At 37.3% G+C, this 18,163-nt stretch overlaps 1 protein-coding gene and 1 long non-coding RNA gene across 2 annotated transcripts; both read right to left on the bottom strand.

Moving 5' to 3' along the window:
• Window positions 1–5,568: 5,568 nt before the first annotated feature.
• LOC311077135 lies at window positions 5,569–9,025 on the bottom strand. Its single transcript, XR_014604767.1, has 5 exons — window positions 8,922–9,025; window positions 8,543–8,583; window positions 8,264–8,286; window positions 7,920–8,070; window positions 5,569–7,758 (listed from the first exon to the last, which is right to left on the bottom strand). It is a non-coding gene; the product is annotated as an uncharacterized lncRNA (long non-coding RNA).
• A 210-nt stretch (window positions 9,026–9,235) lies between these two features.
• On the bottom strand, window positions 9,236–12,246 carry LOC311077139 (cell adhesion molecule CEACAM16-like; the record flags this gene model as incomplete). The annotated part of the gene is made up of 4 exons (XM_084138949.1): window positions 12,149–12,246; window positions 11,591–11,917; window positions 9,632–9,907; window positions 9,236–9,516 (listed from the first exon to the last, which is right to left on the bottom strand). The coding sequence occupies exons 1-4, from the start codon at window positions 12,198–12,200 to the stop codon at window positions 9,236–9,238; spliced, it is 936 nt and encodes a 311-aa protein (XP_083995075.1). The 5' UTR covers window positions 12,201–12,246.
• Window positions 12,247–18,163: the final 5,917 nt, after the last annotated feature.

The following is an 18,163-nucleotide window of genomic DNA, read 5'->3' as shown; positions in this document are numbered from 1 at the left end:
AGCGTGCAGTATGCCGCTCTAGCTCAGCTGCCCGCAGCTGCACTGCGTTGACAAAATATGAATTAAGGATAATTTTGGCTTCAGTATCTCGAGAAAAGAAGACTTTCCCGCAGCGTAAGCAAGCTTACGCAATACTCGTTCCCTCTCTAGAGAGAACCGAGGTTACGTGAGTAACCAAGTATCGTTTTCCAATGTTCCCCCAATATCAAATACTGTATATGATTTGTATTACACTTTTTCAATGGATAATCCTGCTTTAAAGTTTGAACAAAAATTTAAAAGCATTTCTTCATACTTCTTGTGTTTCATACAATACCATTACAGTTTTTCTCGATTGCTTAAACACATTTCTTGAAACTATGCCTCGTATTCTCAAAACTGTAAACACAAATCCATGACGTCTCACCCAATTCCCCAGACATCTTATTTTCAGGTCAAAATTAAGCTCTACACTCAAAACCATTCACACTTGCTGAAAAACCAAACTTTGCCCTCAGACAGGACACACAAGACCTCAAAATCACACACACTACAACATAGTCTAACACACCGGTGCAATGAATTCAAAACAACATTTCCAAAACTGGTCAGTTATGTTGCTTGTGGTTCCCCCCATCACAAACCTTTTCACATGATGAACACAAAAGACACAACCAGTGGATACATTGGCACATTTTGATTCATTCATGTACTACACAGTACAACACACACAACAAAACAAAACACAGTTTTTTTTCCTGTTTTACTTTTTTATATATACATATATATATTATTCTCTCCTCTAAAAAAAATTGTATATTTACTTACAGTAAGATGTGTGTGACCATCATATGACATCATATGAGCACACACAAACCTTATTCTAATATGGAATTGTATTGGAATGGTAAAGAGTGTTACAGTTTTTCTCGATTGTTTAAACACATTTCTTGAAACTATGCCTCGTATTCTCAAAACTGTAAACACAAATCCATAACGTCTCACCCAATTCCCCAAACATCTTATTTTCAGGTCAAAATGAAGCTCTACACTCAAAACCATTCACTCTTGCTGAAAAACCAAACTTTGCCCTCAGACACACACACAAGCCCTCAAAATCACACACACTACAACGAACATAGTCTTACACACTGGTGCAATAAAAGTTTTTACCAACTGCTTACACACAAAATCTTTTCATGTCACATGATTTTTGAAACCTCTCACTCAAAGTGCAAAACTACATGCCAAATCTTCAAGCTATTTCTCCGCCTTTGACTCAGTTTTCAATTACATAAAACACTTTTTTCAAAACACTACACACAATTCTCTACCTAAAACACAAAGATCTATCAGGAAGTGACTTGCTTTCCTTTTCAAAACACAACCAATCAAAATGCTACACTTATTCACCAGGTCACACACACACTCCTCATATGTGCAAACACTAATTGCTTAACTGATCACTAACCAATCACTGCTTTACTGTAGTATAGGCCTAAATAGGTAAAAGTTCAGATGATCTGTTTTGAACAATGGATTCCTGGGACCCCCCGGGACCCCCCCCCCCCCCCCCCCCCCCCCCCCCCCCACACACACAATTGTGTTCTGTACTCTAAAGGATATACTTTTGTTTTACAGTACATATGTTTCTGGTTTTGTTGTATGCTACTGTAAACAACAATAATGTTAGGCCTAATAAATATTTTCTGTTTCTACATTGCATTGGTGTTTACAGTGTAGATTACTTTCTACAGATTACTTTCACTGTAGAACATTGTATTGAAATGTAGATATAAGCCTATGAAAGACCAAAGAGCTTTAGATTTAGAACAACAGTTCTACCAGAAAGACTCAGAGAATAAATACTGTGACAATTATCCATTTATTAACAACCAAGCAAGCAATAAGATTCTTTGGCGTAGGCCCCGTCCATAGCTCGCAATCTGAGGGTCCGGACTCTGCATATCCTGCCTGAAGACCAAGGCAGGGGCGCAGCCGACCCCCTGTGAGGTATGGAAGGGACCATCCTGGTGGTGGTGGGGAGGATGGAGGGAAGGATTTGACTTGGAGGTGGTGGGGAGGATGGTGGCGAATTGGAGCGTCAGCATCTGCGAACTCAAACACGAGTAAGTACCGATCTTTTATACCACAAGTGTTGGAATGTGATTGGATAGATAAAAGGTCAAGTGACGCACCAATTAAGTCTTCCTGGCAGAACTTTATGCTAAAGCTTTCATTGTTTACATGGTATATCCAAAAATGTACTATTATGAAAGAAGTGTTTGCCATTTGATGCAAATGCTTCATTCTGACTTGTGTTTATGGCATTTTGAATGCAGTGTTACATTTTGAAGGAGATGTGAGGCATTTTGCATTTTGTGTGTGCAGTTTTGAGAATTGTGTGTAGAGTTTTGAAAAAAGGAGACTTAGTTTTGAAAACGTGTGTAAGCAATTGGTAAAAACTGTAAGATGTGTGTGACCATCATATGACAGTAAAAGAGCACACACAAACCTTATTCTAATATGAAAGTGTATTGGAATGGTAAAAAATGTCGGTAGTTGACAGGAGGGCCACCATGTGGTTGAAATACCATCATTGGCCTAGAAAGATAACATTCTGTGAGTCAAGACTATAAAGAAGAAAGGATGCCCTCCCTTCACTGTCACCCTCTGTGTGACTGTACGACTGCTGGCCTTTTCTTGCAAGAAAATAAACCTCATCAAAGACTATAGGAAATGTTTGTCTCTTATTCAGTGATAGAATTTTGTTTGCCACCACACCTCCCTGAAGGTTCTCGAGGCGACGGTGAAGAGACTCAGATTTGGCCTTACTCGTAGCCCAGCCTCCCTCATAGTCATACCATTGATAAAGACATGGGCAACTAGAGTGGCTTGAATTTCATCTGAGACTGCTTGTCTTCTTGCCCTTGCCCTTCGTCCTCCTCCTCCTCCTTATCCCTCCTCAATCTTTTCCTTCATGTCTTTCTGGATCCATTGTTCCAAAACTCAATAAACTGATTTGGGCCCTTTTATCTATCTATTGAAGGATCTGATTGATGTGTGTTAAATTTTTGACTCTTAGTGTTTCCACCTGGGTAATTATGTGCTAACTGAGCTGAAGCTGTGCTGACTTGAGTGAACAATACTGAATGCTAGTGCTTTCTAAATGACAACATGGTCTAGGCAATGAGAAATGAAGGGATTTGTGTGTAGAGTTTTGCAGTGACAGTTCAACAAATCTGACTCATGTGTCAAAACAAGGAATAGTGTTTATAGTTTAGTGAAATGGGTGTGCTTTTTGATAAATGGCATTATGGTTTTGAAATTTTAGTTCAAAAGCCTGGTTATAGTGTTTAAGCAATCGAGAAAAACTGTAATTGATAGTATTTTTTCTTTTATAAAATGCACTGTTCTTATTTCAACAAAGGTTCAATTTCAATTAATTTAAAGTATAAAGTAAAAAATATGATATGTCTGATGCAATGTTTTTAAGAAATAGGTGCTGCAATACTCCAAACAGTTCCTCACACAATGATTGGTGAAAACACTGCATATGTAAGGTTGTTTCCCAGATTTTCCCCAAAATCAAATACTGTATGTTTTGTATTACACTTTTCAAAGGATAATCTACACTGTAAAAAATTTGCTGTAGTTTTGCAGCTGTTTGCCAGTAACTTACTGTAGATTTAAATCGATGTTATTTACTGGCAACAGTTTGCTCAAAGTTAAATGAACATTAAACATTAACAAGTCTTTGTCTTTACAGAATAAAACTATAAAATAACAACCTAATGCAAAGCATTCTGGGAACCAGAAATCTTCATCAACCTTTTTCTGTTTTTTTCCTTCAGATTTTGGTTCCCAGAATGCTTTGCATGAGGCTGTTATTTTAGTTTTATTCTGTAGATAAAGACTTGTTAATGTTTAATGTTCATTTAACTTTGAACAAACTGTTGCCAGTAAATAATATCAATTTAAATCTACAGTAAGTTACTGGCAAGTAGCTGCCAATAATACTGTAATTTCTACAGATTTTTTTAACAGTGTAGCTTTAAAGTTAAAATAAAAAGTTAAAACCAAACATATCTTCATACCTGTTGTGTTCTGACACAATGCCATTAACTGGTTCTTTTTGTTTTATAAATTTACTTTTCTTATTTCTACAAATATCAGCCTGATAAACATGGAGTTAATACACGATGAAACAAGATAATCATGCTACCAAATACGTCTGATACGTTTTTAAGAAAAAGCAGTGTTTTACAATACAACTAAACCATGATAACCAGATGATTTTTCTTTTGACAAACATTTCAAATTATTTAACATCCAAGAGCTGAAGAAGTAGTTCTTTATGCAAAAAAATAAAATAAAATAAAAGCAACAAAAAAACAATACAAATAGTATAAGTTGACATAAACAAAACACTCCCAGATCCTCCCATAAGTTGTAATGAACATTTTACAATATATGTAAATAGATTCTTTCAGATTTGTTAGAGGGACTGTACCACATTATTGTAACGCAATAACATTTGAGGACTAAGGTTACCTGCCCTTGTGAAGGCTATGGATATAATTCGGGCATAAGCTTTATGCAACAATTAAAGGGATAGTTCACTTTAAAATGAAAATTCTGTCATCATATACTCACCCTCATGTTGTTTCAAACCTGTATGAATTTCTTTCTTCTGCTGAACAGAAAGGAAGATATTTAGAAGAATGTCAGTAACCAGACAGTTTCTGGGTCCCATTGGCTTCCATAGTAGGAAAAAAATATACTATGGAAGTCAATGGGACCCAGAAACTGTCTGGTGGAGTATCCCTTTAAGAGTGCACAATTTACTACGTGTATAAGAAAAGAGACATTTAGCAGTAATGAATACATAACACAGAAACCCTCTCTTCTGATCTATTGTAAAAGTTTGATTTTACAAAATGATGATGATTTTTACAAAATGATGATGATGACATTGAAAATGTTTTTTTTCCCCACTAGCAGATGACACCGTTTACATCTTGTTTCTTTGTACAGTTTTTAGATGAAGACTACTCTTTGAGCACGGTCAAACAGGCATAAGAATTAATGAACAAATACAGCATAAGAAAATTACATGACACTCCTTCTACATTAAAGTATTTAAACTGTGATATTATTTTAGGTAATCTCTATGGTCTGTCTACGAAAGCGGTCACAAGATACATAATTGGCCCTACCTCAACATGAAAAGTGAGTCTTGATGTTTTTCTGTTACATATATAACTGTTACACTTAAAAGAAGTGAAGAAGACCTTTATTAACCCCACAGAGCCGTGTGGAGCACTTTTTCACGGATGGATGCGCTTTGATGGACTTCCAAATATACCCATTGACTCCCACTATAAAGCTTGGAAGAGCCAGGACAATTTTTAATATAACTCTGATTGTATTCGTCTTAAAGAAGAATGTCATATACACCTAGGGTGGCTTCAGGGTGAGTAAATCATGGGCTAATTTTCATTTTTGGGTGAACTATCCCTTTACTGTAACATCAAAGTATTACCATTTCAAAATACAACTCACACATTACATCTGAGATAAGATGGATTTATTTCATTACAATGGTCTAACTATCAATTGATACAACTGTTCAAAATGATAAGTAACTGCATTACTCTTGATGCATTGTTCTTATGGAAATTGATTAACAAAATTCCATGTTTAGATCATGAAAGTTTCAGGATATTGATCAATTGACACCAATTACCATAGAACATGACCCAGTTGGACTACATTATGGATGGATCATCATTCTTTAACAGACATGGTTTCTATGGTCCCATGTACCACTTTTACAGACCACATTTTTAGATTTGACATTACTTTATGCAAAATGCCTCCTTTAATTGCTTTTTTGGTTACTGCCAACTCATTACTGGTGGTTGATTTCACATTGTGATACACGTATAAAGTGAGTGGTATCCCACATTCACAATGAGAACTGGTACAGTAAATCTTCAGAATGCACTAAACCTTAGGCTACTTCCAATTGTTAAATGATTGTATACACATTATATACAATATGTACCACAGAGTGTGATGTGATTACTGATAAAGGTGGACATTTGATAAGTTTGTGACCCTGCAGCGGGTTTAGAGTTAATTTATAATGAACAAACTTCACTTATCCTCACAAAACAACACAATCAAAGTTAAAGTTTAACTATATTTCCTTATCAGCTGCATGTTAGTTGTAAACCATAAAGAAAAACAAGTATATAAAAGAGCTGAAAACTAGAACAAGAAAGTAGAATAAACAAGAAAATAGATCAGCTAAATATACATTTTACACATATAAAATAACAAAACAGTAGTTGAATTATTTGAAAAATATTAATGAAATATAAAACAACAAGATCACTCCCATATAAATGAAAGAAAGCAATATACATTTGCTTACCAAAACTTATCACTTCCTTGTTTCTTTTCCAAGTGATGTTGTGTTCAGGTCTAAAGGGGAATTTAGTCATAAATGTAAATTTCTTTTATTTGCCTAGTGCACAAAAGAATGAGTATGACTTTTTCTTATGAATTCTGAGAGACAGTTTTAGTGTTATTTTTAAATTGCTTACACACAATTTCTGAAACTATGGGCTCCATTTCTTGAAATTCTACACAAAACCACAGAAAATACACATAACATGCAAAACATCACACATTTCTTGCAAAAACAAACACTTCTTTTTGCATAGTAACTACACACAAACCATCAAGTGATTAGTCATATACACGTCAAACTACACACAGATGTTAAAAATGTAAAACACTACTATAATTTACAGTTATTTACTGTAACTGAACTGAATCAACTGACTTGAGCAGAATAATATCACTTTTGGCTGCTTTTCAGTTGAATTTGTTACTATTGTGAAACTGCTTTGAAACAATCTGTATTGTAAAGCACTAGAAATTAGGATGACTTGCATATTCATTATATATTTACAAAACAAACAGAAATGCAATAGGGTGGAAAATGTATGTTTCTCAGAACACTGAGTTTTGATTTCTAAATTATCAAATTATGTATATTTACACTATAAACAGAAAAGAAGGGGATAAAAAATAAATGATTTCTTTCTCAAAACAATGAGTTTTGATTACTAAGTGAACAAATTATGTGTGCATGAGTAAATGGTTTCACTCAAGTACCACTTGTGTAAGCAATTTAAAAAAAAACTGTATCTGTGTGATCAACAGTAGATAAATATTAGCATACAAATATAAAACATCATTTGACAAACACATTTGCAGAAGAAATCAGAATGAACTGGAATAGTGAAAACATTTAAATGAATATTGAGTACAGACTGCTCAAATATTGCAGATAATTTAGACATTAGCAGGACCGTGATCATGTGCATGTTTGTTAGTTTCTACACTGATGTTGGGAGAAAATCTAAATGGATTTTATGATGGTGAAATGTGTTACAGCTGAATTAACCTTAAATGAATGAAACCTTAATGAATCTTATATTGGTAAATGAAAATATAATCAAACTAGCCTAAATACTTTGTAAAGAAGTGTTAAATCTGCTGTCTACTGCGTTTTGTGTGGTCAGATTTCACATGGACCTGCAAATAAACATTTTAATACAAATACTCTATACATATGTAACAATAGAAACATCACAAACTGTGTGAAATGTGTAGTCTGCAGGAAGATACAACACTGCAGTATACAGTAGATGTTTCAGTGTCTTCACTTCCTCGCTGGCGCACAGGAAGAGTGTTTGATACCTGAATGTAACAAATATAATAAAATAAAAGAATCTAATGATTTCCTGAATGTCTGCAAATGCAGGACAGAATAAATAACTCTTATTTTGTGATGTAGCCAAAGCACACATATGAAGTATAAAATAGGACAGAATGGATATAAATATTCTGAAACTGCTCACCTGGTGGAGGTGTAGGAGCCCTTGGTCTGTTTGAAAACCCATGTTTTACATTTTCATAGTCATTAGTTTGACTTTGATTCACATATATATTCCTTTCATTCATATTTCCATCTCCACTAGTCATCTGGAAATCAAGGGTTCTTTCATAGTGCTACAAACAGCAAATTAAAAACAAATTAATTTGTTTTTCTTACATTACAATGTCATATACGATGATGATGTCACATGAAGTAAAAGTATGTTGCTGATATTTAAATGGTGAAACATAAAGCCCACTATTAAACAGTGCTAATGCCAATCATACTGACTGTGCTGCATAAAAACAAAAACTGAAAGTCACTCACAGGCTCCTGTATGTTTTGTGCTGCTGTTTAAAGAAAGAAACACTCAGTTTGTTTGATACTGAAACCTTTTACAGGTCATTATCAGTCAATCTTGTTACAACTGGGAAAGACAGTTGTTCTGTTTCAATCAGATCATACTCATCCCAGACAGCAACATAGTGTCAGCCCAGATCCGTCCTGCATATGATACACGCTGAATCCAGATCTAGCCCGGAACAGGGCTGACACTATGTTGCTGTCTGGGATGTTGGTATTATGAAGAATAAATAACAAACATACCTCCACTTGCTTGTCCTTTTTGTTGTTCATTTATTATTGAGCTGTAGTGTAAAGATAAATACAATTTGTTAAAAGTTGTTTTTCTTTACCACATTTCTGTCTCACAAAAAGGCAGCATATGACAGTTATAGTTTCCACTGAGACCATAGTCATTCTGTTATTATGCATGAAATACCACTAAAATATTAACATGTTTTAAGGGAAAATTACTGTAATGACTGTTCTTGATATGGTATAGTATCATATAAAAATGGGATTTTGATCAATAGGACTTTGATTTACAAAGATTATTAATGACCAAGACACAAGTTGACACTCACTGACAAAATTCTCTAAAATAAATGTGTTAAAGCTGTGATGTGATTTTAAAATTACTCACATTTTCTTGTTTTTTATTAAATAGAAAATAAGACCACAAATGCCAGCAACTGCCACTAAAACACCAATGACAATCCCAACTATCGCTCCAGTTGTCAGTCCTCCTCCTCCAGCTACTATAGTAAAGACACAAGAAACAACAGACGAAGATCATGTGCTGCACACAATACTTTATCCTTCATCAAAAATGTAAAAGTAATTTAAAACAGAAGCCAATTTATTTATATATAGTTTTTATTTTAAACATTTTTAAATAAGTGGTAAATTAAGCGGTACATTAAAGTGAGGGCATTGCTTATCATATGTTTACAAGTTTCAGGTTAGTTTTAACTGCTTACCTTTAACTAGTAAAGCATGTCTTTGTGAGGTTACGCTTTTCTTCGTGACACTATTCGAGGCAGTGCATTCGTAATCTCCACTGTGTGTGAAGTCAGTCTTCTCTATGGTGAAAGTGTGTGTGGTCACACTGGTGTCTGTTCCATTAAACCTCCAGATGAATGAGGCAGAAGGTTCAGAATTTGCAGAGCAAGACAGAGACACAGGAACCCCTAAATCCACCACTTTTGGACCCTCAATAGAAACATCTTCTGGTCCATCTAGAACAAACACAAGACACTCACTGTCAGAAGGACAAACTGAGCACTGAAGTATGTCTATATTTCATCAGGTTTGAGCTCAAGTCATCTTGATGTTTAAATGTTTAACACTCACAGTTGATGATCAGGCTGAGGTTTGCCTTATCAGAGCTGACAGGGTTTCTATAAGTACACTGATATTCCCCACTGTCTGATTTCTGCACTGGACTGATGGACACTGATCTGTTATCAGGTGAGAAGATGATGCGGTTGCTAGGAGACAGAGGACTGTTATCTTTCATCCACTGCACAGAGGTGACGCTGCCAGTTCCCTCAGAGGTGATGTTCGCAGATGAGTTGCCCTCTATTAATGATTCTTCTTGACCAATAAGCCTGACATTAGATATTTTTTCTGTGTAAACAAGAGAGAAAGAACAAATACACTGGATCTAAAATTAGTCTTTCACGTTTAGTGAGCACTTATTGCTAATTAAAATCTAAAACTAAAAACATAAATAACATTTTCATTACTTGAATAAACAATAAATATTAACGTACATCAAATTATTTTAACTTGTTGCATAGGCAATATTTCTCATTTTCATTTAGTTTAAATTGAAGTACTAAAATAACGGTAACACTTCAATAAGGTCTCATTTATTAACATTAGTTAATATATTAATTAACAATGAGCAATACATTTGTTACAGTATTTATTAATCTTTGTTAACATTAGTTTAAATACAGCTGTTCATTGTTTCTTCAAGTTAGTTCACAGTGCATTAACTAATGTTAGCAAATACAATTTTAGTTTTTAAATATGTAAATGTTGAAATTAACATTAACCGAAATGAAATGCTGTTGACCAGAGACTTGCAGAGAGTTCCTCGGGGGCAGGGGCTCAAATGTAAAAAAAATATTAAAAAAAAGGGCACACACACACATCCTGAAAAAGTTTAGAAGTATATCAAAATAGAAAACCATTATTTTAAATTGTAGTAATATTTCACTATATATATATATATATATATATATATATATATATATATATATATATATATGCTTATCAAGGTTGCATTTATTTGATTATATATATATATATAGTGAAATATTACTACAATTTAAAATAATGGTTTTCTATTTTGATATACTTCTAAACTTTTTCAGGATTCTGAGTAGAAAAGAAAAAGAAAAAAAAACAGCATTTATTTAAAATAGAAATATTTTTTTACCAACATACACTACTAATATGCTGGTTTATTATCAATGTTGGAAATTCACATTAGCCTAGGGTATTAAATGTGTCAGGGATGTATTTGACCAGGCCAATGCTCAGGGGCCCTTCACCAGGGGCCAGAGAGGCTTTATGTTTCAAGGCACCATCATCCAGAGCATTAGAAAAGGCCCATCAACAATGAAAAAAAGGTTATTTGTCCTTAAATATGTGCGCCCCATGGTCAACAAGACCCCTCCAACAGGACCCTCAGACTCTGAACACTATTTTATCAGGAGTAAAACTGTTGAAATGAAAATGATGCCACAACTGAAGGAAAGTATTAATTTGTGAAAAATATACATTTAAATCAAAAAGGTTTATGTGTAATTCACTGTTTAGGTCTTCATAGGTTTGTAATAATTCATATGTTTTATTAAAATTGTCATAGATATGAGCTTGAAATTTTAGGTATTGGACAATATTTTATAAACATTAAAACAATATTGCCTAAAAAGTATTTAAAATTAGATTATGACACATTTCTAAGACATTTTAGTGTGATTTCCATAACAATTTTAAGTTTAAATACTATGTGTGGTTTTAATAATTTAAAATGATAATAATAATAAAAAATCCCTGGGACACAAGAGTGCCCAAATTAACACCTTGCATGTCTAGATTACAGAAACAATCGTATTATTTTACACATCCACATTTCTGTTTAACTTAAAGCATGTTACATTGACAAAATAAACTATGTAGGCTAACTCTTTTCCCTTTCACATATTTATTAAATGAAGTTTATATCATCATCTTTTAGGCCAATATATTTTATGCTTAAAAGCTGAACCACATTTTAGTAACACAGAACACACTCACCGAACACTTGTAGTGAAGTTTCTCCTGTAAGTGCTCCTCCAGCAGTAGGTGATACACTGAGTCTGTATATTCCAGAATCACCCAGTGTCAGATTCTTCAGCTCCAGAGCGAGTGTGTTGATGTCAAAACTAACTCTGCCTTCATATGTGGGGTTTACTGTAGTTACACCAGATGCTACTGAAATAATAATAGCTGAAGTTGAAGTAAAAGTCCATTGAGTTATAAGAATGGATGTGGAGGGTGGGTTGTTAGGGGCGAGCTCCACGCTTTCTCCCACTTCTCCATTAGCCGGCTCAGGAAACTGCAGATCTTGACCGAAATATTGTCCTGTGTTTTATGAAAGAAAGAAATGAAAAGAAAGTTAAAATCGCACTAAATGTATACTAAAATGTGTTTGTTCTGCAGTTAACTACTACAACTACTGTAGTGATTTTTTTATTTGTAGAACAATTTCAGTAGAAGGCATTTTTCTGCAATTACCTCATAAATAAAAATAGAATTAACTAGCTATTTTATACAGATATTCAATACACGGTTTTAAGTTATAAAAATTCTCACCAAAACAAGACAACATCCACAGCATCCAGTACAAACGATTAGAAACCATCATGATCGAGCTCTCATCTGTCAGGAGCAGCAGCTCAAATCATCTGAACTATTTACATCAGTTTTCAGTTAATGATAAACGGCAGTTCTAGAATGCAGAGAACTCACTGCGCCACCTAGCGCTGGATATTACAGTTTTTCTCAATCCATTTTCTGAAAACATTAAACACAAAACCTCATCTTCAAGCACTATTTACAAAACCTCTGACTCCTCTTGCAAAATGATACTTTCGCCTCAAAACAGTTTTACCTGTGTTCAAAATCAAACACTGCTCTCAAATTATAAACAAAGTGATCAAAATGATCAAGCAGTCAGTAAACAATACACCAAAAAATAGAAAACACATTGTTCAAAACATATAGTTCTCGAAAGATATCTACGGACTGCTATTCTGTTTGTAGACTTACCCGTGACACCTTACTGTACCATCAAAAAGTTCATTTGTGACATACTTTATGACTGCACTTGATAGAAGGAAATAAAAAGAAAAGTAAAAAACAAAAAAACAAAAAAAAAAACATATAGTTCTCAGGGAGAAGTAAATTTTTACAGCTTTTCTGAATTGCTAAAACACGTTTCTTGAAACCATCACTCACTTTCTCAAAACCTTAAACACAAAACCAAATTTTCAATCCACATTCAGAGAACAACTCAGAGAATTTCCTCAGAGAATCATCTCAGAGAATTGCCTCAAAACCATTTTATCTGTTCTCAAAATCAAACAATGCTCTCAGATCATACACACAGCGAGTCAATATTATAAACACTACAGATCATTCATTAGACACTACATCAAAAAATGGAGTACACAGAATCCAAAGCATGCAGTTACAGAAAAAAAAGTATATTGTAACAAAGTAAACAAATTTTGCAATTACGTAAAAAAGTATAGTAATGACAACTTACTGGAGGCCTTACTGTAGGCCTATTGAATGTCTGTATATTCTCCACTTGCATACTGTGAAAATACAGTGACCCAACTGCAAAAGCCAAAAAGGTTACAGTAAAAAAACTCTAAATGAAAAGTATGTTACAGTAAAGTACACTCAGAATAGTTGTGCAACTGCAAAATCAAGGTCAGTGAGAGAGATTTTATTCTGCTTCAGCATCGTGTCTTCATGTTGGTCCGGCCGAAGGAGTTTCTCCACATCTCAGACAATGTCTTCTCTGCATGCAAAGGGAAAAACCCTAAAGCAGATCCAACCTTGACAACATTCTCCACACCGCTCTTCCTCGTCCTCATCCTCTTCCTGCTTGTTCACCTCCTCTTCCTCATCCTCATCCTTCTCTCCCTCTTATATTGTTTCCATCCATTGCTGGTATCAACATTCAGTGCAACATTTTGAGTAAATTTTGGGACTGTGAACTGACTTGTATTATGTACAGTTGGTTTGGATCATTAGAAATAAGTGTGAACAATTTTGAGTCGTGTGTAAACGATGACAACTGTGTTGTAGTTGTGTTTAACTTTCGCCTACCTGTGTTTAGCATTTTGAAACGTAAGTGCATCACAGGGCAAAATGTGTTTTAGGGAGTGAGAATGTGTTTAGAGTTTTGAAAAAAGAGTGCATGAGATTTGCAAACAGTGTTTTAACCCTCTGAGGTCTAGGGTGTTTTTGGGGTCCTTGAGATGTTCTGACATTTGTGCTTTTTTCAGTTGCTTATAAACATATCAATGGCAAAAAAAAAATACACTCTATTTAGCACAAACAGGACTACCATAATATGTGAGCCACATGTATGTACATGTTTTCATTTTTGAGAGAATAATGTTTATGCATGGTTATTGAAAAAACTAAAAATGAAAGTTTCTGAAATAAAGCCACAAAACACATACTAAATATGTGGCAATAAGACTTTTGACTAATGGATGTCCTTCCCTAGAGTTTTTTCTTCAAAATTATGTGAAAATCATCCTGCCTTATCATTCACTTAAAACGATACATTGATTTTAGTTTTGTAAAACACTTTTAGTTTGGAAAGCCAATATGCGGATGGGGCGTAAACGATCATGCATATTTAGTGGTTCACACCTGATGAGACAATGCCCCTGCATACGTAATGAGCCATTCATTCAGGTGTGTCACCTATAGCTAACTTAAATATACAAGCTTGATAAAAATGATCATTCTAGAAGAAAATTTCAGATGGCATTTAGAGGCTTTTGCATCTGAACTCTTCATATATACACACACACACACACTCACACATACACACACACACACATATATATATATATATATATATATATATATATATATATATATATATATATATATATACATACACTACCAAATTGGTTCACAGTTGGAAGCATGCAATTTTTTATTTTTTTCCACAAATTGTGCTTGAAAATTGTATAATATCCAAGGTAAACATGTCTAGTAATTGTGCAGTTAATTCTCATACTGTATTTTCAGTTTTGGGATATTTATCCTCTCCCCAAATTTGTCCCTAATAAAACACAATAAAAATTATTTAAAGAAAAAAATTATATTTACCTTTTAATAGTTTGTTTACATCTACCTTTTAAATATATTTTTTTATTAAAAAGGTTACAATTACAACAACAATTTAAGTGTAATCTTACAGTATATTTGTATCAGTATATATATGTCTTTCATATTTCGCCTGACTGTAACGTTGTTTTTATGAAATATTAGGGCATATAAATGTTCATTTGCAGTTTAATACCTTGCTTATACAAATAGCCTACATTTTATTTCAACATATTTCAGTCGATTTTACTCATCTCAGTGTAGCAATACAGTTTGCTAAAACATCATCATTCATTCACACACGCGATTTAAATTTAAACTGTCTTTGCCAGCTGTGGTAAACAGCGCGCATCTCGCCGTTCATTCATTCATAAAGAAACCCGATTCACGTGAACTTACATTCCTCAGCTCGCTCCTCGATATACCCGCACTTCTGAGATACATTCCATTATTATTATTCCTCACAGCGCTGCGAAACAGTGTAAACATGTAATGATCTGATAAACTTGTGTTCTCTTACGAGAGTTCTCTCGTACTGCGTTTGAAAAACGCTACGGGAAAGGGTCTCTTTTCACGAAATACTGAAGCAAAATTATCCTTAATTTTCATAAATGTAAAACGCATTGCAGCAGTGAACAGCTATGGCGAGACGGCTCGCTCGCTCATTGGCTGTTCTGCGGCAACTGCATTAGCCTATCGAGCGAGGGCTGATGCAACATCAGGCCAATGAGAGCGCTTCGCGCGCTCCTCGCCACATCCCGCCGAAACGGGTGTGGCAGTCCCCTATAAAAGGAGCTCGAGTAGGCTGATTCAACTGATTTTCATCTCTTCAGCGAAGCGCACGCATCGCTGGATCACGAGGAAGCACGCGTCGTCTGAGAACAAGCTTTTCAGCGGGACGAGCCCTTGAAGCCGCAGGCCTGCGCCGCCTTCTACCGCCGTACCTGCTGCGCTTTCCGACGCCATATCCTTTCATTACTATTGTTCTTTTGTATGTGTGTGTGTGTGTGTTCGCTCTGCAACACTCACCCCCTAAAAGAGCTGCGTCTTTTTCAAGACGCCTTCTCATGCAGCGCTCGCGCTCGCTGACGGCGAATCGCCCTCACTCCGAGCCGATTGCCTACGGTGACTCTGATGACTCGCCTGGCATCCTCCCGAGGCTGCCCTTCCTGAAAGCGGATGGCGGGATTAGTTTTTCTTTACGTTACAAGAAAAGCTACCCTGCCTCTGCACGCGTCACTTACCGGCGAAGGAGAAAAGAGTGTTTTTAGTCCCGCCGTTGGCCGGTCTAACCTCTTTTCTCTCACATTTCTCAGCTCCCTGTGGGTGGCTGGAAATATTATTGCAGCAGAGTGAGTCTGTGTTACACACTTGCCTGCCAGCAAACGCCGAAGAATACATGTTGACGCCGCCTAAAAAGCCTATATCCCACTGTGGCTCAGTGGTGAAATTATAGGTTTTCCGCACGGACGACCGCGGTTCGAATCCCGGTCTCGCGGCATTTATATTTATGCCGCCAATGCTTCCCTCTGTCAGGTCCCCTGAAGGCGACTGCAGAGATGCATTTTGCAGTCAGCAAGCGCGTAGTACCCGCTTGCCTGCAACCAAACACCGTTTCTACGGTTCCCGTGCGTCACTGGCGAAATGAGAATGGAGTGCTTTCAGCCCCGCTGAAGCTGGGCGATGTCCACTCTTCTCTCATTCTAGCATATTTCAGGTGTCTGAAAATGTTAGTATTGCTTGTTGTGCTTTCTCGCATGCCTGCAAGCAAACGCCAGTGTGGATAATACTCGCGCTGTCTTTGTCTATGTATCCCCACTGTGGTCCAGTGGTAGATTCTTAGACTTAGACGCGGGGGACCCGAGTTCGAATCCCAGGTCTGCCGGCAGAAACATTTATGCCGCCGAATGCAAATCACTCTGTCTGTTCCCCGAGAGGCAACTGCAGACGTGTTTTTTTTGCAGCCCATGAGCACGTGTTACATGGCCGGACTTCTACCGAAGTCCCGCACGGGGCCCGTGCTCAAATATTCGACCCGGGTTGATCACGCGCGCAACATAGTGAACGTGCCCACTGCCTAGTGCCCACAGACACTATGTTCTGCACGCCTTGTGGTTTCTGTAAGACGAAACCTGTGTGCATTAATTCTGCTCAGGCAGACAGTGCACTCGCTGCAGTAACTGTGCCCGCTCTCCCGCGCCCACACTTACTCGCGGCCATTTTATGTCCTACGGGACTCGCCCAGCCCTCCTCTGCTCGGTTAAACACCGCAGCGGGGTCGAGCGCAGGCGTTCTGTCCGCTGTGATCAGCGCGCTTCCCCCGCGACAGAACGCGCTTCAAAGTCCCGGCCACGGCCGATGATGCTATAAATGTAGTGTCGATGCCCACTCCTCTGTGCCCATCCCTACATACAAGCACAGCCCTGCACACAGGGCCCGCGCACATAAAATCGACTCAGGTCGATCGCGCTCCAAACATAGTAAAAGTGCCCACTTCCCAGTGCCCACGAACACTATGTCTGGCCATTTTATGTCCTACGAGACTCGCCCAGCCCTCCTCTGCTCGGTTAAACACCGCAGCGGGGTCGAGCGCAGGCGTTCTGTCCGCTGTGATCAGCGCGCTTCCAAAAAAAAAAAAAAAAAAAAATTCAAAAGTCCCGGCCACGGCCGATGGTGCTATAAATGTAGTGTTGATGCCCACTCCTTTGTGCCCATCCCTACACAAAAGCACAGCCCTGCACACAGGGCCCGCGCTCATAAGATCGACTCAGATCGGTCACGCTCCAGACATAGTCAAAGTGCCCACTTCCCAGTGCCCACAAACACTATGTCTGGCAGATCACAGACTCCCTGTTAAAACGGGATCTGTGCGCGCCCGCTCTGCTCAAGCAGACAGCGTGGCCAAAGCAGTAAACGTGCCCGGTCCCCGCCCACGTTCACTTGCAGGCTGCATGAGTCCCATGAGACCTTCTCAGACCTCCCTCACTCAGTTAAGCACTGTAGCGGGGTAGAGGATGAGCGTTCTGCCCGCTGTAATATGCGCGCTCCCCGCCTCAAATGTCACAGGCGTAACGCCTTTGTTATCGCACCCCGAAGCGCCGCTGTCGCACGGCGAACAGAGCGCACTTCGCATCCAGCCCCTAGCCGGCCATGCAGACGCATGGGCCGCGCTTCCAGGGGTTTCGGACTGGGTGCTAGACATTATAAAGAGAGGCTTCTCGCTACAGTTTTGCCGACGCCCTCCCCGCTTCACAGCGCGCGTCGAAACTACGGTTAATTCAGAAGTAGCACACCTACTTCGTGCCGAAATATCAAAACTGTTGAGCAATGGGGCGATACAGCATGTATCCCAAGCTCAAAGCGAAGGGGGCCTATACAGCAGATACTTTCTAGTCCCCAAAAAGGATAGTGGTATCAGACCCATACTGGATCTAAGACGACTAAACAGAGCTTTTAGTGAAACGCAGT

The sequence above is a fragment of the Abramis brama genome (genome assembly GCF_963993115.1).
Source record: "Abramis brama genome assembly, contig: SCAFFOLD_97, whole genome shotgun sequence".
In the NCBI taxonomy this organism is placed as follows: Eukaryota; Metazoa; Chordata; class Actinopteri; order Cypriniformes; family Leuciscidae; genus Abramis; species Abramis brama.
Note: the sequence above shows the minus strand (reverse complement) of the source record. Positions and strands in the feature narration are given on the sequence as shown.